The 23244-nt window shown below is 37.0% G+C and overlaps 1 protein-coding gene across 2 annotated transcripts; it reads left to right on the top strand.

Moving 5' to 3' along the window:
• The first annotated feature begins 3904 nt into the window (after positions 1 to 3904).
• On the top strand, positions 3905 to 21476 carry LOC114657242 (C-C motif chemokine 3-like). Of its 2 annotated transcripts, none has more exons than XM_051932006.1 (3): positions 3905 to 4241; positions 19966 to 20083; positions 20994 to 21476. In XM_051932006.1, exons 1-3 carry the CDS (start codon positions 4178 to 4180, stop codon positions 21091 to 21093), a joined length of 282 nt encoding a protein of 93 aa, XP_051787966.1. In that variant the 5' UTR covers positions 3905 to 4177; the 3' UTR covers positions 21094 to 21476. The 2 variants fall into 2 exon arrangements, with proteins under 2 accessions (XP_051787966.1, XP_028664803.1); XM_028808970.2 differs by lacking the exons at positions 19966 to 20083; positions 20994 to 21476 and adding exons at positions 4790 to 4907; positions 6440 to 6881 and having other exon boundaries at positions 4063 to 4241.
• The last annotated feature ends 1768 nt before the right edge of the window (positions 21477 to 23244 follow it).

Genomic DNA, 23244 nt, shown 5'->3' with positions numbered 1-23244 from the left:
ACACATCCTCCAAGGAAGAAGCAGGTCTGTTATCACAACTTGGTATCGTTTGTATACTCAACCAGCCAGACTTCAAAGCAGTGACTCCTTTGCAAGACAGCAAATACCTACATCCTGCAGACAACCCTGACACAATCAGCAACTGGATTATCCAGGAAATCGAAAAACAAGGTCCCCTTCTGACACTATGGTTGGCTGAGGACAGTGACACTGTTACCGTTTTGCTCTCCAGCCGTGCTGCTGTGCAGTTCTGTGTTAGCATTGCAACATACACTGTCAACCAAGTGTGTTGTTACTACTTGCTACAGCCCACTTTTTTTCTAACTTAAAAACTAATCCATCCATCCATCCCAAGATGCCAAAACGTAAGTGAAAATTTCATGATGAATATTCCAGCGAATGGATCAATATCAATAAAGGCAGAAGCTGTTTTGAAACAAACTATGGTGTATGTAATTGCACTTTCAGTAAATAATTTTCAGATGATTTTACTTTTGTTTTCCTCATAACCCATTAAAATCCTTGCTTTATGTTTTTAACTTATATCTGTACTTTTATATAATACAGTATATTGGTCTGGGTGTGTAGGGGGCATGTATAAATTTATATATATAGTTGTAATGGCCAACCCCTTACCCAGCTGGCAGTTACACTTCCAAGACCTGTGGCCTAGATAAATTACTAAGGCTACTCTATAAATACCAAGCTGTACCTCTAACAAATAATCCCTTCAATCGACGGTTTAAACATAAGCACACAAAAGCAGATATGTAAAAATAGGTGGATAAATATATTAAATGAAACAATAACAAAAAAATGTAAATTTCACACGTAGAAAGTAAGTATATATATAGATATGTATATCCCTACACCAAAGCAACAACGTGACAACACCATATATACAATAACAAACCCTCCCTTGTCCCAGTAACATATAACAAACACAAAACACAAATAACAATGAATGAATACGGAAAATGCCAATGATAGTGAACTTGAGTCCGAGTATACAACTGTCCTGAATACGGATGACTGGTCAACAGATAAGTGATGTGTTTGAATTTCCCGGAAAAAATGGAACAATCTAATCGTGAATCCTCGGCATGTGGTGGATAATGTAGTCCAACCCTGGGGTAACTGACACTGATTAAATTGAAGTAAGTCCCGTGGAATGAAAAACAAACTGGATACCAAAGCGCGATGTGGAAAAATAGCAGGTGATGGTGGTTCGTTGTAGTGAAATGTAATCTCCGTCTTTCTCCTTCCTCCTCCTCTGTTCTCTCCTGATTGTTTATATAGTAATGAGCCGGATGTAATTAATTGATTATAAACAGATGCTTTCCATCTTGGGGCTGCGGTCTCTCTCCATCATCCGTCCCCCCTGTATTTACGGGGACGACATTCACTGACGCACACATTATAAACAGCAAACGGGACGATGGAAACAAAACACACTCAGTACAAACATTGAAAACACTATTACTATGTAGCCCCGCTACATAGTAATATAGAGAGATTTTAAGAGTGTCCCATATTTCTAATTTTCTAATCTGGCAACCCTACTACTGATCCATGTTTCACTGTATTCTGTATTCTTTCTTACATTGAGTGATATCAAGTAACAGTGCTCTTTATAGTAGGTACAAACTATTGTATTCTTCATTTGAAATTTGCATCATAAATTGATTTGTCTGCATTTTAACTAATTAGTATATGTGATGTCACGCATGTGTGTTAGAGGACCTCCTCGCTGGCTCACTCAAAGTATGTGATAACCTGCCAAGGCGCGAGGGGGCACTGTCGCTACCCACGTATTTTATTTTTCTCCCTGCAGAAAAACGGTGGCACAGTGATAGTGATGAGCTGGCGCCCTGTCCAGAGTTTGTTCCTGCCTTCCGCAAGATGCTTGCTGCACCGTGTGTGACCTTCGATGAAATAATTTATTGCAGCAGTACTGTCTCTTTCGAATGTACTAATCTCCAATTCCTGTCCTTCCTTTTCTTTCTCCAAGTAACCAATCGCCACACAAACAGCTCTGTAATAGATGTTAAGCCATCTGTAAGCTTAGAACGCCGATTCTTCAAAACTTTTAAGGAACATTGAAATATCCTCATAGTACATGTTTAATTATTCTATCCATCTATCCTTCCAGTGTCATGCCAGCCCCAGCAAGAATACAGCACTAGGCAGGAACAATCTCTGAACGGGGCACCAGATCGTCGCTAGTGCTGCGCCACCGTGTCCTCACATGTTTAATTATTAATAATATAGATTATTTAAATGATGTTAACATTTTATCTGTATAATGTAACAAACATATTTTGCTGCATTTCATCTTAAAAATGATATAGTCATTATATGTAAATACGTGCTTTATAAAGAGGCTCAGGTTGTGCAATATTATAACTGTAAGCTTACAGTGAGGTAATTGTACTAATAAGTACAAACGTACTAGTTCTACCAGGAGTACCAAAGTTCTACCAGGAGCACTTGATGGCCTGATTGAGTGCATTTAGTGGGATGAAACTGTTTCTGAACTGTGAGGTCTGTACAGGAAAGGCTCTGAAGTGTTTGTCGTATGAGAGCAGTTCAAATAGCACATTGCTGAGGCAGTGTGTGCTTGATGCTGTATACCAATAATTCTCTTTCTGATCTTCTGCTACAGAGCTGTGATTCCACACTCAGATATGGTGGGATAAATACTCTGAGTGGTGCATTGAGAGGAACAACGCTAAAGCAGGTGTGGTATTTGGAATAGTTTGGCCATTCCGTGGACCATTATATTGTTGCAGGTTAATTACAATCAGATGCCTTAAACTAATAAACAATATGCAGTTAATTTCAGTGTATTTGATAATGCCGCATCAGGGATGTGCATCTAAAAAGAAAGGGAAACCACACTGGAACAAAAGCACTGCTTTGACGCTAGGTGCCACCAGTTTGCAAAACCGAGTGGAGAACTTGCATACACCAAGCATTTTGCTAGCGTGAAAATGTGCGTGGCTTTATGTTTAGGTTTTATATATATCGCGATTTGAGGGTGGAAACAGGAGTACGCAACATTTTTGTTCATACGCACCGTTTATACATGAGGCCCCAGGTGTGCTGCTGGCTAGAGTTTTTATTTTCCTCTCCTCTCTTGCCAACTGGTCATGCTGTAGTTCAAACAATGAAATACTGAACAACTATTCTTGATTTCCATGTATGTTAATCAATTTCTATTTTGTTTTCTGTGTGTTATAACAAATTAGCGTCTTTATATGCACAAAATTTGTACTTAGTAATTTGTAAAGTTTATACTTCCATTTTACCTGAGAACTTGTCAGAGTGCTCAGTGAAGGATGCTATGCAAAAAATAAAATGAAATAAAAAAAACAAGTCCATCTTGTCAGAGCTCACTGAGCTTTCTTTGAACCTTCCCCAATATCTTTCTTATTTTTTCCTACTGCCCTGATGAGTTTCTGTTGATCTTCATCCATTTACCAGAGTTAGTCCTTCTCATGTATGGCTTATAATGGGCTCACTCTCTGTCCTGTACCATGCCCTTCTGCTCTTGGGAACCCATTCTCAGGTAGTCAATATAACAATTTAAACTTAAATAATAGCATTTAACAAAACTGGGATCTTTTGCTCCTTCATTTAATTATAAATCCTCATTGTGAAAGCCAAGTTGCAAAGGACACAGAGTCTGTGCTAGTGGCATCAAGTATAAGAGAGGACCACTTATGGAAGGGGTGGCAGTCCATCAAAGGTCACATAAAAACAAGATCAATTTGGAGTTACCAGACTTCTTTGTAGACATGACATATGCATTTAGGCAGTTCAGCACTGAATAAACATTTTTCCAAATATATATATATATATGTATGTATGTATATACAGGCAGTGAGCATTGTTATTAAAATTCATTTTAACTAAGCATTTTTGTTTATTTCTGTTTTCAGAGAAAATTGTTTAGAGAAAATAAAGAACTCTGAGTACATTGGAAAGCTACAACTTTCCCTTTCTGCTTCCCCTCCAACTGGTTTCTTTCCTTGAAAGCTTTATTCCAAGAATATTCTTTATGTAACACATGGAAGTTCCCTCTTATGCTCTTAAATAGTGGCCGTGCTCCCACTTGAGACAGAAAACAGCTAACACCATCAGCAAGGATCTCCTAACAGCTGAAGTTCTGAAAATGAAAAGCATTCTGTTCACCGTTGTCATTGCACTGCTGTGCATGGCACAGGAAATCAAAGCAAGTAAGTCAGCCTGGGCTTTGCGATGACTTGTGCTCTGGCACAGCGTCAGATGTTAGTAGTATTAATCTAAATCTAAGCCAGTGTTTAATTCATTTTATCTTTTTATTTTATTGATATAACTGCAGTTTGTAACATGTCTTAACAAAAAAAGGAGAAATAAAAATGCAGATTTACTGTTTATTTCTGCACAATCATCATCTCAAAATGTATTCATTTTTTTACTACACTGTTTCTTATGTTAATAGGTCAGTAAAATGGTGCACCAAAAGTGAATAATTATTCACATGGAAACCAAAGCTGAGGAACTGAAATTGTTAATGTATTTCTTTCAATATTATTCTAAAATTTACCTTTTATTTCACCATATTATTAAAAAATCTATACCACCATTACAATAAATTATTATTGAAATTCCAGTTGACATAGATTCAACAGGATGGATTTGCATATCGGACATACATACACACACACACATGCAAATTCAGCTTTATATATTAAGTACTTCCAGTATATAAAGTAATCTGATTTTTTCACTGCTTTCTTTACAGATGAATCAGTACACATTCCAAAAGAATGCTGCTTTACATTCCTAACCAAACCACTACCTAAAAGAACAATTGAACGTTTTGAAGTAACAAGTGACCAATGTCCTGTAGCTGGAGTGATGTAAGTATATTGGTTGTGCAATTTTACTGCTCTGCAATTTATTGCAATATTTGTACAATAGAAACATTTTATTTATTAGATATGTAAATCAGGCGGAATTGTTGTTGCATTTATTATTATAGATTTTAAGACTTAGTTGTTATTTAGGATCATTGATACATGATCTAATAACAAAAGAGAGAGAGAAATATAAAGTTATCTTCATGAATAACTAGGATGGATCATATTATATGATTAAAATACTTGCATCATTTAAAAACAACAGGCATTGTATTGTTTGTATGTTAAATCTTAGGAATTTGATGATAAACAGATGGAGGTGTTTACCTTAAAAAACCTGGAGTAGAAAGCAATCTGCCTATCTGCAAAAACTTTGAGCCTAGAAAGAATGAAGAACATCTCAGTATAACACAACAATGGGACAAAGGATAGAAAATAATTTAAATAAGCAAGTTCAGAAAATGGAGGTGAAAGCAAATGGAAAGAGCACTAGGACACCTGGACCTCCTAGAAGATATACTTATTTATTAATTTTATATTATTTTAAGAAGCTAAGAAAAATGACAAACTAAATAAAATAAAAATAGACTATGAACAGTGAGATGCTAAGAATTTATCTTGAAAGGGTCTAGTGACAGCAGATGTGGGCAAAGCAGCATTTGTATCAGGTTGGTCACAGAAATATTAATTTCCATGAGAAATGTAATTAATAGGGTAACTGGAGCCTTAAGATAGATAGATAGATAGATAGATAGATAGATAGATAGATAGATAGATAGATAGATAGATAGATAGATAGATAGATAGATAGATAGATAGATAGATCTTTATTGTCATTGTCACTTTTACAAAGGAACAACGAAATCGAAGGTGCAGTCGACTCAGTGTGAGGCATAAGAGTTAAAAAGACAAGAAGAGAGAAAATAATAACAAACAATAGTAATAAAAGTACTTTACAAAATATACAAATTGCACTTGTTATATATACAAATTGCACTGGTTGACTTAAGGTCTACGTATATTGCACATTGGGAGAATGATATGGAGCAGTTTTATTCTGAGTTCAGGAATTAACTAAACAAACTGTTAACAGGCTACATAGCTAGCCTTTGGGGAGTGTGTTGAGTGTGTTGTTCAACTGAATTTCACTTTAATCATTCAAGCTACTGTATTGAATTAATCTGAACAGAATTGAATTTGATCTTCATTGCCAGAGAACGTAGCATTGAAGTTGGTCTTGCAATGTCAGCTGATACACTGGAAGGCTGTGCAAAGTTTTAAAGTGGGTCCTCACAGTTCAAGTAATGAGACCCCATCTGTGCAACTACACACACTCACTTAAGATTCCTGTTCTCAGTGAGGGTTTATAAGCAAAATTAATTATCTAGCTTGTTCTATATGTGAAGATTATTTCTATTCTATTTTATTTGTTTTACGGATTTTAACATAACACTATATCTATTTTCCATATGGTTGAATGATAAATATTTTTAATACGTTTTGCTTCTACTGAACATTTTTCTGTGTTTCAGATTTCACACTAAAAAGGGTCACAACGTTTGTGCAAAACTAAATGAAGAATGGGTAAAGAAACGCATTGAAGAATTTGATATATCACAAAACAAGAAGAAGAGGGAGATGGAGATTTAGACAGGAAACACTCAGATATTTTACAAAATTGTATAATCCTGTGAAAAAATAATCAGAAGGCTACATAATGGAGGCACCAAAACAAAATCCAAAGGCTGTTGTGATGGGAGTAAATAAACATCTGCAAAAAAGAGAATAAGAATCTTCATTGGGATCAGCGATCCACTCTTTGTTGTCCTACATTTATGTAAATGCAAAGTTCTTTCTGTTACACAGGTATACCATATAAATGTGCACTGCAGACACTTTAAATCCTATTTATAGTTAGGGTGTAAGAGCATATGAATTGCTTTAAATGTGAAAGTATAAGAACCTTTGATGATATTTTATTAAATTTGGAATTCAACAGCTGAAAACTGTATAATATTGTAATGTGTATCTCATTTTTAATTTTCAGTTTACTCTTACTTAATTTAATTAAATGTATTGCTTTATTCTATTTTCCATTCTTGTTATTATTACCATTACTACTTTGTAATATTATAATTATGAATTTGTTGAAGTATTTCTGTTTTATATGAATCCCTTACTGTAAAGTTCACTGCATACAATAAAGTTTCTCTTTTAATAAACAGTCACTTTAACAAAGATTGATTAGTTCCGTGAATTTATTAAGTAGATAATAAAAATTGTCCATAATATTTCAAACTGTAATAGTGATTTGATGAAATATGTGATAAATTCAGTGATTTCATAATTTCAAGAACAAATAGAATAATATTTTTGTCAATAGTCAATTGCCAAAGAAACACATAGTTTAGAGACTATAACAGACAACATACAGTATATCTTTTTAATGTGAAATACACACATGAAGGCCATCACCAGGTTTGCTCTAACATTTTATAACTGTTTATAAGTGGTCTCCTATTTGCTGTGGTCTGTGTCAAGATGCACAAAAAATAATCAGGACTATGTAGCATTAAGATTTTGCTCCAGTTATTAAATCCAAAGTTTCAGGGGATCTCTAACTCTTAATTTTGTCAAGTAAAATCATAAAAATGAACGTCTTTACTCCATAGTGATATAATATTAAAACAATAACACCCTCCTAATAATTCCCAATATTAAATAAAACTGCTGCAGTTGTTCGTGTTTTTTCTCTACACAACTTACAAATGAAGAACTGAACTATCAACCAACACTAGAAATTCCCTGTCATGGTTAACGTTTAAATAAAAGCTTAAGACTCCCTATTTCAATATCTCTCTCTCTCTCTGTCCCTCTCACACACACACAACCATGCACACACACACACACACACACACACACACACACGAACATGCACGCACGCATACACACACACACACGTTAGAACAGCTTACTACATACTGTTTTCTGGGTTTTAATTATGGCAGTCTTCAAGTGTGCTGCAACTAAACAGTTTCCATTGCTTTTTCTGTCTTAGTATTCTATTGTGGCCCTTGCCATTACTGATCTTTGACTAAACTATTCTTTCTGGTATTGAATGAGGACCTAAGATAGATAGATAGATAGATAGATAGATAGATAGATAGATAGATAGATAGATAGATAGATAGATAGATAGATAGATAGATAGATAGATAGATAGATAGATAGATAGATAGATAGATAGATAGATAGATAGATAGATAGATAGATAGATAGATAGATACTTTATTAATCCCAATGGGAAATTCACATTCTCCAGCAGCAGCATACTGATACAATAAATAATATTAAATTAAAGAATGATAATAATGCAGGTGAAAAAACAGACAATAACTATGTATAATGTTAAATATTAACATTTACCCCCCCCCGGGTGGAATTAAAGAGTTGCATAGTTTGGGGGAGGAACGATCTCCTCAATCTGTCAGTGGAGCAGGACAGTGACAGCAGTCTGTCGCTGAAGCTGCTCTTCTGTCTGGAGATGATACTGTTTAGTGGATGCAGTGGATTCTCCATAATTGATAGGAGCCTGCTGAGCGCCCTTCGCTCTGCCACAGACGTTAAACTGTCCAGCTCCATGCCAACAATAGAGCTTGCCTTCCTCACCAGTTTGTCCAGGCGTGAGGCGTCTTTCCTCTTAATGCTGCCTCCCCAGCACACCACTGTGTAGAAGAGGGCGCTCGCCACAACTGTTTGATAGAACATCTGCAGCATCTTATTGCAGATGTTGAAGGAAGCCAGCCTTCTAAGGAAGTATAACCGGCTCTGTCCTTTGTTGCACAGCGCATCAGTATTGGCAGTCCAGTCTAATTTATCATCCAGCTGCACTCCCAGATATTTATAGCTCTGCACCATCTGCACACAGTCACCTTTGATGATCACTGGGTCTATGAGGGGTCTGGGCCTCCTAAAGGCTGAAGCAGAACCAGGTTATGATCTGCTTTCCCAAGCGCAGGCAGCGGGATGGCGCTGTATGCGTCTTTAACGTTTGCATACAGTAAATCAATAGTCTTATTTCCCCGGGTGTTACAGTCCACATACTGGGAGAATGCAGATAATGTTTTATAAGAGTATATCTGTGGTGCTAATGGAAAACACTAATATCAGGTATTCAGATAATTCCACCACAGACGTGAAAATTTCACTATATTATTATAGAATTCCCAGGGTACTGCTGGGTGGGTAGATGTTTTGGGATAGATAAACTTTGAATATGACAATTCTGCTGAAGATCAATTGGTTAATTTTCCCTTGAACTTTTCTAGTCCCACATGTGGCATTACCACTCCTTTGCCATATGTTATTCATACTGTATATTATTTTTGACATTGCAGTGCCAAAGTTAAATCACAAAGTTAGTTCAAGATGGGAAGAATATTTTTATTGACACATACATGGTGCCCCTCAGTACATAGAAAGAGATAGCTGAGTTACAGATGGTGGTAACACTTATCAAAAAAACTTGAAAATTTCAGAAGTGTGTGATTAATTTAATTTCTCATGTCCTTGCTAGTTATTGATAAAAAGGACACTTGGAGTAAGGATTTTGCTACACTAGATTATACTGGCTCTCTTATCAATGCTTAACCTTGTGCTAAAGTAGCAGCAGGACTGGGTCACAGACCAAGAGACTTTAATTTAAATGATTTCTAAAAGAGCTAAACGCAAAAACAGTTAACAAGGACAGAAGTCATTCAGTATAATCATTATGTGATCAAATAATGAAAATCATATTTGATAGTAATAATCAACTCTCACAAAGCTTGCTCCACCTCTCCAAGCATAATCTTCAGAAAACATGGTAAGGCCTGATGGAAAAGTGTTTGAGAATTGAAGAAGCCAAAGAATTTCTTTTATTGAAAAAGAACTAATACTGCAAATTCCAGTATATGGTCAAGAAGGAAAACCGGAAAATCTAAAAGAAGACAATATACATCCTGTCTTGTCACATTCTGGGTTTTAATAATAATAATTAATAATTCTTTACATTTATATAGCACTTTTCTCACCACTCAAGCACTTTACATAGAGAAAAAAGATAACCAAAATTTAAGGGATCACTTAAAACATACATTGGATTTCGATGAAAGAAATTTTCAAGTGGAAAATCTTTACTGAGTAATACTGTGTAATTCGTTGAGAACAAAATGATGTAACAACAGTCAATAGAAACCAACATCACATTTAGGCTGAATTCAATATCACACTGAAAATCAAAGTCAAAAAATGTAAATCAAAGGTTGATCCAGCTTCTGTGAATTTTATCACAGCAATGTATAATGCGCCTCAGTACTGTGTGTGGCTCCCAAATGCTTGTATGCAGTCTCAACAGCATCTGGGCATGCTCCTGACGAGATGATGGATAGTGTCCTGGGAAATCTCCTCCCAGACCTGGGTCAGGGCATCAGTGAACACCTGGACAGTCTATGGTGCTATTTGGTGGTGTTGAATGCATTCATATATAACGTCCCAGAGGTCCTCAGTTGGATTCAAGTCTGGGAAATGGCCAAGTATTGTCCTGCACCAGGAGGAACCATCCACTGCACCAGCAAAGGTCTGACAATGGCTCTGAAGATCTCATCCTGGTACCTAACAGCAGTCAGGGTTCTATTGCCTAGCATATGTGGAGGTCTGTGTAACCCTCCAAGGATATGCCTCCCTTAGACCATCACTTACCCATTGCCAAACCAGTATTGCTAGATGATGTTGCAGACTACATAACATTCACCACAGTGCCTCCAGAGTCTTTCATGTCTGTCACATGTACTCAGTGTCAACCTGCTCTCATCTGTGAAGAGAACAGGGTGCCAATGGCAGAGCTGCCGATTGTTGCATATCAATTAAGCTACATGGTGATAGTCTGTGAGCATAATTCCTATTATAGGATGTCGGAACCCTCATAGCACCCTCATTTCATTAAAGTAACATCTGCAGAAATTATACAACAAATTACTTCAAAATTAATTTAGAAAGAAAACCAGAGAAACAAAAAAAGAAAACAGAGAAAATACAAAATCTAACAAAGCAAGAATTCAGCCTTCACATGAGGGAAAACAATTTTAAAAGGTTATGAAATGTATTTGAAAAGGGTCGGATTGAAAGATACTTATGGAAAGATAGAGATATTTGTGAATATGACTTTGGCAGAGTTTGGCATTCGGGTTTGGAAGGGCCGGACAAACCATACAAATAGTTGATAACAACACTCCCAGTCATTACTTTTCTTCTGTAAATAAATAACCAACTTCAAAGCCCTGGAGGTTACGAACCAATTCTTGGTGTGGATGCAATTCTTACATGAATTCATTATTAGATAAACTCTGTTCCTCACTGCATCGACATACCCCTCATTTCACCCGTGCACTTCGCAGAATTTGTAGCTGACTTCAACTTGACTGACTCCTTTTGGTTGCTCAATCCCTCTGCTACAGAATTCTCATTTTACTTTACTCAACAATACTCTCACTCAAGGCTAGACTTTAGTTTTGTGTCTCTCTCACTTGTCTTATCACTGTCTGCCTGGCTGGCCTCATCATTTTTTATGGACCTCAAATGTGCCTTGTTCAAACTTTATTCCTTCTCTATTATCCCATGCAACTAATTGGTAGTTTAACACACCACTGCTTCATGATCCATTATTTTGTCAGAAGTTACCTTCTGTTCTGGAAGAGTTCATTAAAATCAATTCTGGCTCTGTAGAGGACCCCACTTCCCTTTCTTCTCTTTACCTTTTTGAATTGAAAACAGCAATGCAATAATTTAGACCTATTAATCTCTAACACAGTCACAGTTTGTCACAAAGTAGATAAACATGTAGTTCCCACTCAAAGTGTGCATTTTTAATAAGCCCAGTGTGTTTATAGAAGGTAACTGTATTTCATTCCTGGGCTGTGTAGAGTGTGGCATTATTTCCCTTGGTGAGATTTTTGATGACACAGGACTCAAAATGTTTCAATCGCTGAGGCCCACATTTTCTATTCCATCCTCCTCATTTTCTTTTAATCAGATCTTGTGTCTCCTCTGCTCATGCTCTTTTAACCTTTTCTCATTCTCTCTCTACTAATACTAAACCTGCCTTTTAACGCAAAGCTACCCTTAGTCCTTGCCCATTCAGTCAGTCTGGAAATATCATTTGTCAGTGTATATTCCTCTTGATTGGAACCTGATTTCTGAAAACATCACTTTGGATTGAAAAATGGACATTTGATATTTGTGCATCATTATTTTACCCTACAATAAATATTTTACTATGGGCCTCTCTAATGGTTCCCTTAGCATTCTTTGTTCTTCTAGGTACAAATTACACTTTACTTATGTACTGGGGACCTCCTAAGTTTTAGCCTTTTAGTGAGAGATCTAGCAGCCATACCACATGCACTTCAGAACAGGTAATCCACCTAAAGCTAAGCTATGATGGGAGATCATCTAGGAAAAAGCTTGAGTTGCTGCTGGAATAAGTGTTTGTGACACCAGCAGGGGGCCCTTACCTTGTAGTCTGAATGTAGATCCATATGCCCCAGAGCAGAGACAGGGACACTGTGCTGTCAAAATGGAGCTGTCCTTCTGATGAGATGTAAAACCGAGGTCCTGAAACTCTGTAGTCATAAAAGATCCCTGGGCATTTTTCATAAAGAGTAGGGTGGCCTGGTCATTCTGGCTTCCTCATCATTCCCTGTCTCTCTTTTGCTAACTTTCTCTCTCACCTCTTCAGCACCTAATAAATAATGTGTGGTGAGTGTACTGGTGAAAAAATGGCTGTTGGAACAATTTTCAGGTGGATGCTGCATGTTGACGGTAGTTGAAGTAGTCCCCCCCACTTTATGTTAAGGTGTCTAGAGGTGTCACACTACCTTCTGTTTTCTCCATTATAATACCCTTTACGCCACAAGTGTTTCTTCTCTTAGATCAGGGGTGGCGAACTCCAGGCCTGGAGTGCCACAGTGGCTACAGGTTTTCATTCTAACCCTTTTCCTAATCAGTGACCAGTTTTCACTGCTAATTAACTTATTCCCCATCACTTTAATAGCCCTGTTAGAAGAGTTCAGCCCTCTGAATTGATTCCTTTCTTCATTAAATGACAGCCAAGCAGAAATAAGATGTGAAACGAGCTAACAGATGACCAGATAAACTGGGGCTTCAAACTCCAACCAGTTTCACTCCAATCACTTTCTTAATGAGAAGCCAATTCTTGCTGTTAATTAAATCCATTATTTAATTCCATGGCTTGTTGCTGCTTTCATATTGCCACAACACACATTTCGAAAACTGTTGCTTTTCTGTTCTTTCTAAGAGCACCGTCAAAATGTTTTGGTGACATGTGAGATCAACCTTAGCAAGACCATCACCTCTCTTTAATTTCAGATATTGTGTAATGGGCACAGGGGAGCTGGTCATGTGGTGGCTTGTTTTGTGTCTCATTATTGTTTGGCTGCTAATTAAAGAAATAGAAACAACTATGGGGGCTGAGTCAAGTTAATTAAAAGAAGTAATCAGCAGCAAAAACTGGTCACTAATTAAGAAGATGGTAAGAATGAAAACCTGCAGCCATTGTGGCACTCAAGGTCTGGAGTTCACCACCCCTGTCTCTTTCCAGCAGATATAATTCTCTTTTGGCACAATTACTGAAAAGTAAGCACTAGTTTTAAGTTAAAAATCTTGTGACTTTCTATCTGTTTACTTCTGTAAATCTTCCTTCTACAACCTTATACTTCTCAAACTATCTGTTGCCATAACTAATAGTGCACCCAGACCAAATATTTTTAAGCAGCAATCCTATATGAACATCTTTTTTGTACTGGCTTGGATGAGAGCTCTGACATCCACATAGTATTTATTGGTGTCTCATACAGCTGCCTTTGCTACACTGCTAGCTTACACTGCTTTAGCACATACCGGGTCAATATATTAGGATTTTGATGCCCTGTAAAATGAAGAAGACTGCTAAATAAAAAAAAAACAGGTGCGAGTTCTTTTTGTCCACAACATATTGTATATTTAGTTATTCATCACTCATTTATATCTATTTAGTCTGTGTAAAGTGTCTTATTTTTATTAGGATTTCAGTTTTCTAAGCCTTGTGCAATCATTTAATTTAAAAAGCAATGCCTCACATTCAGATATTCTATTGCTTTTGCAATCCTTATTTATTTTTTCCTCTACCATCTTAACTCTGATAATGAAGTTTTAATGATTTCGTTCAAAGCTGCCCAACAAATAAAGGTAGTATATTCCAATTACAAATATTGGTTTGTTCAGTATTATATTTTGCTTACTGCCCTTAAACAGCATTGAAGCTACCCAGTCCACAAACCAACATTCTGAATTCACTAGTCAGTCCAGGAAAGTATTGCCAAAATTCCCCCTGGGGGCATATAAGATTTTATAAAGTTCTATCTACAGTATACAGTATACCTTTACATTTTTAGCATTAAGCTTCCTCATTTGGATTTGAATAAAACACAGAGACACATGGTGATAAATCAATAAGTACTGGAAATCAGAGCTGTTAGATCAGCAAAGTGTGTGAAACTTTACAAATAGCATGAATACATGATCTGCCCTTTCAGGAATTTACCTGAAATTGACTGACTTCACAAGTATATTCATGTGCCTGTAATTTATTAAAGAAAATCAAAAGTCTGACAGCATGCAGAAAGTGCACATTGTAATATTCACTATTCCAAAGCCTCGCTACATAGCTCTAAGAGAGCAGGCTGCAGTGACAAACTTTGTGACACCTATTTATGGAATTATCATCCAAAATTTCACTGGCATTCATTAAGTCAAATTTAAGATACTAATCTTACCTTTCTATATTGCATTATGAAGAAAAACTACTCTGTAATCTCCCCTTATAAAGTATATACAGTAATACAGCATTTTGATACAAATGTATTGCAATGTACACGTTATTGCACTGTTTATTCCCCATTGAAAATGTAAATGTGGATTAAAGCAAATCGAAGTCACAGAATTGTAATTGCGTAAAGTGGGAAGTGTTGATGTGAAATTCACTAGCAAAACAAACAGGCCGAAAGCCAAAACCACAGACTGTCCTGCTCTGAGTTCTCCCTTTTAACAAAAGGAAGAGTCTGTCAAATCTTACCAAGAAAAATATTGCATGTGAACAAGAGTTTAACTACATATCACAAATAGCTGACTTGCTCTTAAAAATGTCCCCTGTCCTATTGATTTTTAATAGAATACTTGGAGATACACTCCATATAAATTCTGATAACCACATGGAAACTTCCAGTTTTAAATATAAAGTAACAGTACTGCAGAGCTAGTATAAACTATGATTTTCTTTGTTTGAAAACTTTTATCACAAATTGATTTTTGTTCATTTTAACCAATTAGAATAAATGGTTAAAATGATTATATAAACAATACAATGAATTAAAATAAAATCTTTTAGTAGGTCGGCCTTTTGCATCAAGAGTAGACAGCCATGAATCACTCCATCTTGTAGAAAGCACTCCATTAAATGTAACAAAAGTAATGGATTTTGGCACTAATGAAGAGATGAAGAGAAATAGAGCAGAATGATGTCAAAGAGAAAAGAAAACCAGACGTCTACTGTACGCCCATCATGAAGGTTTTGCCCAGTTTATCAAGATGCAGTGTCACATTTATAGCTCCAGTACCACAGTTAAGTACTCTTCTAAGGTCCTTGTGATTTCTCTGTCTGCCCAATAGCTCTGCCCATTCCATCTTTTTTGCAGTGTGCTCCACAACAGCTTAACTTCTGATGCTGAATTGACCAGGATGCTGGCAGATTATGTAAATAAACCTAAGACAGCAGTTAAATCCTGGTTAATTGTTCCTAACTTCAGATTGAGATCTATAGCGTGATATATACTGCTCAAAAAAATTAAAGGAACACTTTGAAAACACATCAGATTGCAATGGGAAAAAAATCCTGCTTAATATCTATACTGATTTGGACTGGGTAATGCATTAGGAATGAAAGGATGCCACATCATTTGAAGGAAATGAAAAATATCAACCTATCAGAGGGCTGAATTCAAAGACACCCTGAAAATCAATGTGAAACAATGATGCGGTAGGCTAGTCCATTTTGCCAAAGTTTCATTGCAGCAACTCAAAATCATACTCAGTAGTTTGTATGGCCCCCCTACGTGCTTGTATGCATGCCTGACAACGTTGTGGTATGCTCTTAATGAGACAACAGATGGTGTCCTGGGGGATCTTCTCCCAGGTCTGGACCAGGGCATTACTGAGCTCCTGGACAGTCTTAGGTGCAACATGGTGGCATCCAATGTACTGAAAAATAATGTTCCAGAGGTGTTCTAGGTCAGGCGAGCATGAGGGCCAGTCAATGGTATCAATTCCTTCATCCTCCAGGAACTGGCTGCATACTCTCGTCACATGAGGCAGGGCATTGTCCTGAACCACGAAGAACCCAGGACCCACTGCACCAGCATAGGGTCTGACAACGGGTCCAAGGATTTCATCCTGATACTTAATGGCAATCAAGGTACCATTGTCTAGCCTGTAGAGATCTGTGCTTCCCTCCATGGATATGCCTCTCCAGATCATCACTGACCCACCACCAAACTGGTCATGCTGAATGATGTTACAGGCAGCATAATGTTCTCCACTGCTTCTTCAGGCCTTTTCATGTCTGTCACATGTGCTCAGGTTGAGCCTGCTCTCAACTGTGAAAAGCACAGGGCACCAGTGGTGGACCTGCTAATTCTGGTATTCTATGGCAAATGCCAATCAAGCTTCACGGTGGTAGACAGTGAGCACAGGGCCCACTAGACGACGTCGGACCATCAGGCCACCCTCATGAAGTCTGCTTCTGGTTGTTTGGTCAGAGACATTCACACCAGTGCCCTGCTGGAGGTCATTTTGTAGGGCTCTGGCAGTTCTCATCCTGTTCCTCCTTGCCCAAAGGAGCAGATACCGGTAATGCTGATGGCTTAAGGACCTTCTAGAGTAACTGCCTGGAATCTCTTCCATGCCCTTGAGGATGTGCTGGGAGACACAGCAAACCTTCTGGCAATGGCACGTATTGATGTGCCATCCTGGAAAAGTTGGACTACCTGTGCAACCTCTGTAGGGTCCAGGTATAGCCACACGCTACCAGTAGTGACACTGACCATAGCCAAATGCAAAACTAGTGAAAAAACAGTCAGAAAAGATGAGGAGGGTAAAATGTCAGTGGCCTCCACCTGTTAAACCATTCCTGTTTTGGGGGTCACCTCATCCATACAGGTGGCACAGTGCTAGTGCTGCTGCTTTGCAGTAAGGAGATTGTGGGTTTGCTTCCTGGGTCCTCCCTGTGTGGATATGGCTTTCAGTAGTGAGAAAAGCACTATATAAATGTAAATAATTATTATTATTATTGTTGCCCCTCTAGTGCACCTGTTGTTAATTTCATTAACACCAAAGCAGCTGAAACTGATTAACAACCCCCTCTGCTACTTAACTGACCAGATCAATATCCCAGAAGTTTCATTGACTTGATGGTATCCTCTGATTAAAAAGTGTTCCTTTAATCTTTTTGAGCAGTATATATATATATATATATATATATATATATATATATATATATATATATATATATATATATATATATATATATATATATATATATATACATATATATATATATATATATAGTAAGAAAGGCACTATATAGCACCCGACCTGAAACAGATTGGACCTGGGAGGCACGTGTTAAAATAAATAAACTTTTATTTCTCTTCGTCTGTGGGCTATGCCTTCCCCGTACCCACAGACACAACACAGTCCCAAGCACACACAAGTAACAAAGCACATAAGCACATTTCTCTCTTCCACCACCACTCCTCCACAAGCTTAGTCCTCCTCCTCCCGACTCTGGCCGCTGTGTGGTGGTCACTGGCTCCCTTTTATCAGGCACCCGGAAGTGCTCCAGGTGGTTGATTGCCGACATCTGGCTGCACTTCCAGGTAAGGCGAAACCAGTGCCCAAAAGGGGCCAGCTACTCCTGTTGCAGCATCCCCTGGCGTCACCTGCGGAACCCCACAGAGCTGCACAGAACTCCAACCCCCATGAAGCCCTGGGAGAGTCCGAGGCACCGCTGCAACCCAGAGAGGCTGCCATCTAGTGTCCTGAGCTTCCTACCCTTGTCCCCCTGGCAGATGTGGTGAAGGGGCATCCCGGCCAGGCATGGGCCCCGGCCATCCGTCACAATATATATATATATATACAGTATATGTAAAAGCTAAAAAGTCCTCACGGCATCTGAAAACAGTGTCATCTAGGTGTTCCAGGCGTATTTGTACTTCTGATAGCCACTGCTCATTTCAAAACAAGACAACCTGCCCTACAGCATGTAATATACTGAAAAGTCCACCCTATCAGAACTCACTTAATTCCCTGTGAGTCCACCACAATACCTTCCTTATTCAATTCTCACTGCTACCTGATGGGTTTCTGCTAATCCCCATTCATTTACCAGAGTGAGTCCCTCTTATGCACAGCCTATGATGGCCCCTACCTCTGTCCTGGGCCATGCCTACTACTCTACTATTGGTAACCCAACTCAAACAGTCAGTTTTATAATGTAAATTAAAATACTAAAATGTAACAAAATAGTCTCTCTTATTGTTAGAAAAAATATATACATTGAATAGTATATATAAAGTTTATGATAACTAACCATTTCCATTCATTTATGTTTTTGGTGAATCCCATTTCAAGAAAATACAGCAGAAGTGTAACTACAGGGGAAATCTGTAACATTTCCTTTCTACTTCCTCTCCGAGTGCTATCATTCCTTGAAAGTTTTATTCTAAGAATATTCTTTAGGCAAAATGTGGGAGGTCCGACTTATGTTCTTAAATTGTGGCCATGCTCATACTTGAGACAGAAAACAGTTAACAGCATCAAGAAGGATCTCCTCACGTTTGAAGTTCTGATAATGAAAATCTTTGTGTTCACCATTGTCATTGCACTTCTCTGCATAGCACAGGAAAGCAAAGCCAGTAAGTCTTTTTGGATTTGTTTTAGTGTTATATCACCATGTGGCTTATTCATAATTTGCTCTGTGTTGTGTACTTGAGCTATGACTCAGTGTCAATTGTTATTAGTATTAATTTAAAACTGAGCCGGGGTTTAGTTTATTTGAGTTTTTTATTCTTTTTCTTAACTGCATTTTGTAATGGGTCTTACTAAGAAAGGAGGAAGGATAAAAGCAGATCAAACGTGTATTTCTGCAATCATCTAAAATTTGATTCATTTTTTTACTATACATATAACAGGTCAGTGAAATGGCACATAAGGATTGTTGATATACAAACCTAAGCAAAAGAGTTGAAATTCTTAATGGCCTTAATTATCGTTCATTATTATATTTAAATATACATATCATTCAAATTTGATTGCACATTTACAGTATACATTATATTGATGAAAGTCCAGTCTCTCACACATGTGCAGTGTAATCTGAAGTTTGTACATGTTCAAGGAACTGAACAGCAAAAACAAGTACCTAGCATTATTAATTATAATTTAATTATTTGATATACTATGTAGTATTTTGGCATGTATTAATCAGTACTTTATTTATTATTATCTCCCTGAGGTATCTGGTGCTGATAAGGTTTGGGGTACCAAAAGGCCTATGGTCTCCCCAGTACAAATGCAAAATCTGGCTGATGTAGGTTTAACTGTGTGGATTTGCATACCAGACAAACACACACACAAACCCAAACGCACACTCTTTTTTCTATTTTAGGTACACATATAAAGTAAATGTTTTCACTGCTTTTTTCCAGGTGAGTCATCACAAATTGCTACAGAATGTTGTTTTACATTCATCAGCAAACAACTTTTTATTGAAATTCCAGTTGACATAGATTCAACAGGATGGATTTGCATATCGGACATACATACACACACACATATGCAAATTCAGCTTTATATATTAAGTACTTCCAGTATATAAAGTAATCTGATTTTTTCACTGCTTTCTTTACAGGTGAAGCAGTACACACTCCAAAAGAATGCTGCTTTACATTCCTAACCAAACCACTACCTAAAAGAACAATTGAACGTTTTGAAGTAACAAGTAGCAAATGTCCTGTAGCTGGAGTGATGTAAGTATATTGTGTCCTGCAATTTATTTAAATATTTGTATATCTGAAAAATATAATTTTGTATACATCAAAAATTAACAGAAATGTTGTTGCACTTATTATTTGAGACATAGATGTGATTTTATGGTCATTAACAACAAAAAAGTTAAAGCACTGTAATATTAAAAAGTTTATATTGTAAATTTTAACTAACTAATAACTAAGATCATAGGGTAAGATTTAAAATGCCTGCATTACAAAATGAAAACCAAGGAGCCATTGCATTTTTTCTTGAACATAGAAATTGTGGGGTGCAACATCATGACAAACTCGTAAAAGGGTTGTACACGAAATCTCCGGAATTTGATCATAACAGATGAAGGTTTTTGTCTTAAACAAACATGAAGGAAAAAGCAATCTGATGCTGTGCAAAAATGTTGAGATTAGAGGCCCAGAAAGAGTGAAGAGCAGCTCAGTAGAACACAACAGTGGGGTATAGGACATAGTCTCCCATGTGAGCCCCAATTTGAAATACAGAAGTTCAGAAAATGGATGGAAGGGCAAATGGGTAATATGGCATAAGCTTCTTTAATATTTATTTATTTAACATTATTTTGGGAAGTCAAGAATAATACAATTAAAAAAGAAAATGCAATAAAAAATAGACTACTTACATTGAGATGCTAAGAAGAATTTTGTAAGGATCCAGTAATGAAAACAGAAAATGAATTTGCTCTAAGAACAGCAGATGTGAGTCCATATTGGTTTGATCATCGCAGGACAGTTTCATTTTCATTTTTCAGTTTCATTCCATTATATTTGTTTTTTTGGATTCCATTATAATCCTAACTCAGTTTTTTTAGAAAAGAATAACATTTTCACACAATTTGCCTGATTTTGCTTCCACTTAGCATTTTTTTGTGTTTTTCAGATTTTACACTAAAAAAGGTAAAAAAGTCTGTACAAAGCCACATGAAGAATGGGTAAAGAAACACATTGCAGTCCTTGACAATTCACAAAAAAAGAAGTAAAAAGGAGGAAGAAAAGATTTAGAAAGGAAATTCTTGGACATATTAGAAAAATGTACAGTCCTTTGAAATACTAATTAAAAGGCTGCCTAATGAAGGCTTCAAAACAAAATCCAAAGACTTTTGTAAGAAGAACAAATGAACATCTGGAGAAAGAAGAATAAAAATCTTATTTGGGATTCCATATCTACTCTTTGTGGTCCTGCCTTCATTTTAAATGTTGAATTCTTCCTGTGACACAGTTAAAGCATATAAATGTGCAAACACTTTAAATTGTATTTACAGGCAAGTTGTAAGAGCATATAAAATGCTTTCAAACATGAACTTTTTTAAATTTTAAGGGAAACCTATTGCTAATTCATGTAACAAAATATTATTGTAACTCAACAGCTAAAAATTGTATGATATTGTAATTTGTATCTGAATTTAAATATTCAATTTAAATTTACTGTATTTAAATTAAGTGTATTGCTTTATTCTATTTTGTTTTCATTCTCATCTGTTTCTGTTATTTTTACTATTTCTACTGATACTTTGTAATTTTATGAGTCTTAATTTGTTGCATTATTTTTTATGGAGCCTTTACTGTAAAGGTCACTACAAATAATAAAGTTTTATTTATTTATAAGCACAATCACATTAACACAGATTATGTATTTGTGTGAATTTATGAGGAAGATAGTGAAAATCCTCTACCAGGGATGGGATGATATCAAAATTTCATATTACAATTATAGTGAACAAAATTATCATGGTTTTCTGTATTATCATGGTATTATTAAGATAGATAGATAGATAGATAGATAGATAGATAGATAGATAGATAGATAGATAGATAGATAGATAGATAGATAGATAGATAGATAGATAGATAGATAGATAGATAGATAGATACTTTATTAATCCCAAGGGGAAATTCACATACTCCAGCAGCAGCATACTGATACAAAAAACAATATTAAATTAAAGAGTAATAAAAATGCAGGTAAAAATAGACAATAACTTTGAATAATGTTAACATTTACCCCCCCCGGGTGGAATTGAAGAGTCGCATAGTTTGGGGGAGGAACGATCTCCTCAGTCTGTCAGTGGAGCAGGACAGTGACAGCAGTCTGTCGCTGAAGCTGCTCTTCTGTCTGGAGATGACACTGTTTAGTGGATGCAGTGGATTCTCCATAATTGATAGGAGCCTGCTTAGTGCCCGTCGCTCTGCCACAGATGTTAAACTGTCCAGCTCCATGCCAACAATAGAGCCTGCCTTCCTCACCACTTTGTCCAGGTGTGAGGCGTCTTTCTTCTTAATGCTGCCTCCCCAGCACACCACCACGTAGAAGAGGGTGCTCACCACAACCGTCTGATAGAACATCTGCAGCATCTTATTGCAGATGTTGAAGGAAGCCAGCCTTCTAAGGAAATATAACCTGCTCTGTCCTTTCTTGCACAGAGTATCAGTATTGGCAGTCCAGTCTAATTTATCATCCAGCTGCACTCCCAGATATTTATAGGTCTGCACCATCTGCACACAGTCACTTCTGATGATCACGGGGTCCATGAGGGGTCTGGACCTCCTAAAATCCACCACCAGCTCCTTGGTTTTGCTGGTGTTCAGGTGTAGGTGGTTTGAGTCGCACCATTTAATAAAGTCATTGATTAGGTCCCTATACTCCTCCTCCTGCCCACTCCTGATGCAGCCCATGATAGCAGTGTTGTCAGTGAACTTTTGCACGTGGCAGAACTCCGAGTTGTATTGGAAGTCCGATGTATATAGGCTGAATAGGACCGGAGAAAGTACAGTCCCCTGTGGCGCTCCTGTGTTGCTGACCACAATGTCAGACGTGCAGTTCCCAAGACGCACATACTGAGGTCTGTCTTTAAGATAGTCCACGATCCATGCCACCAGGTATGAATCTACTCCCATCTCTGTCAGCTTGTCCCTAAGGAGCAGAGGTTGGATTGTGTTGAAGGCACTAGAGAAGTCTAGAAATATAAAAATATGGCAAATAAAAACCTCCAATACAGATTGAATTAATTTCACTCAATTTTACATTCTCATTTAATATAACAAAAATTCAGTGTCTCAGATGTTTTAAATCATCTGTTTAACATCAGGTGTTATACATACATAAACTACACATAACTTACTTAGGAAGCATT

The sequence above is a fragment of the Erpetoichthys calabaricus genome, chromosome 9 (assembly GCF_900747795.2).
Source record: "Erpetoichthys calabaricus chromosome 9, fErpCal1.3, whole genome shotgun sequence".
In the NCBI taxonomy this organism is placed as follows: domain Eukaryota; kingdom Metazoa; phylum Chordata; class Cladistia; order Polypteriformes; family Polypteridae; genus Erpetoichthys; species Erpetoichthys calabaricus.
Note: the sequence above shows the minus strand (reverse complement) of the source record. Positions and strands in the feature narration are given on the sequence as shown.

Coding starts and splice junctions, on each gene's coding strand:
- LOC114657242 (XM_028808970.2), top strand. CDS start 4,178: ATGAAAAGCATTCTGTTCACCGTTGTCATTGCACTGCTGTGCATGGCA. Junction 4,242..4,789: donor GGCACAGGAAATCAAAGCAA/GTAAGTCAGCCT, acceptor CTTTCTTTACAG/ATGAATCAGTACACATTCCA. Junction 4,908..6,439: donor TGTCCTGTAGCTGGAGTGAT/GTAAGTATATTG, acceptor TCTGTGTTTCAG/ATTTCACACTAAAAAGGGTC.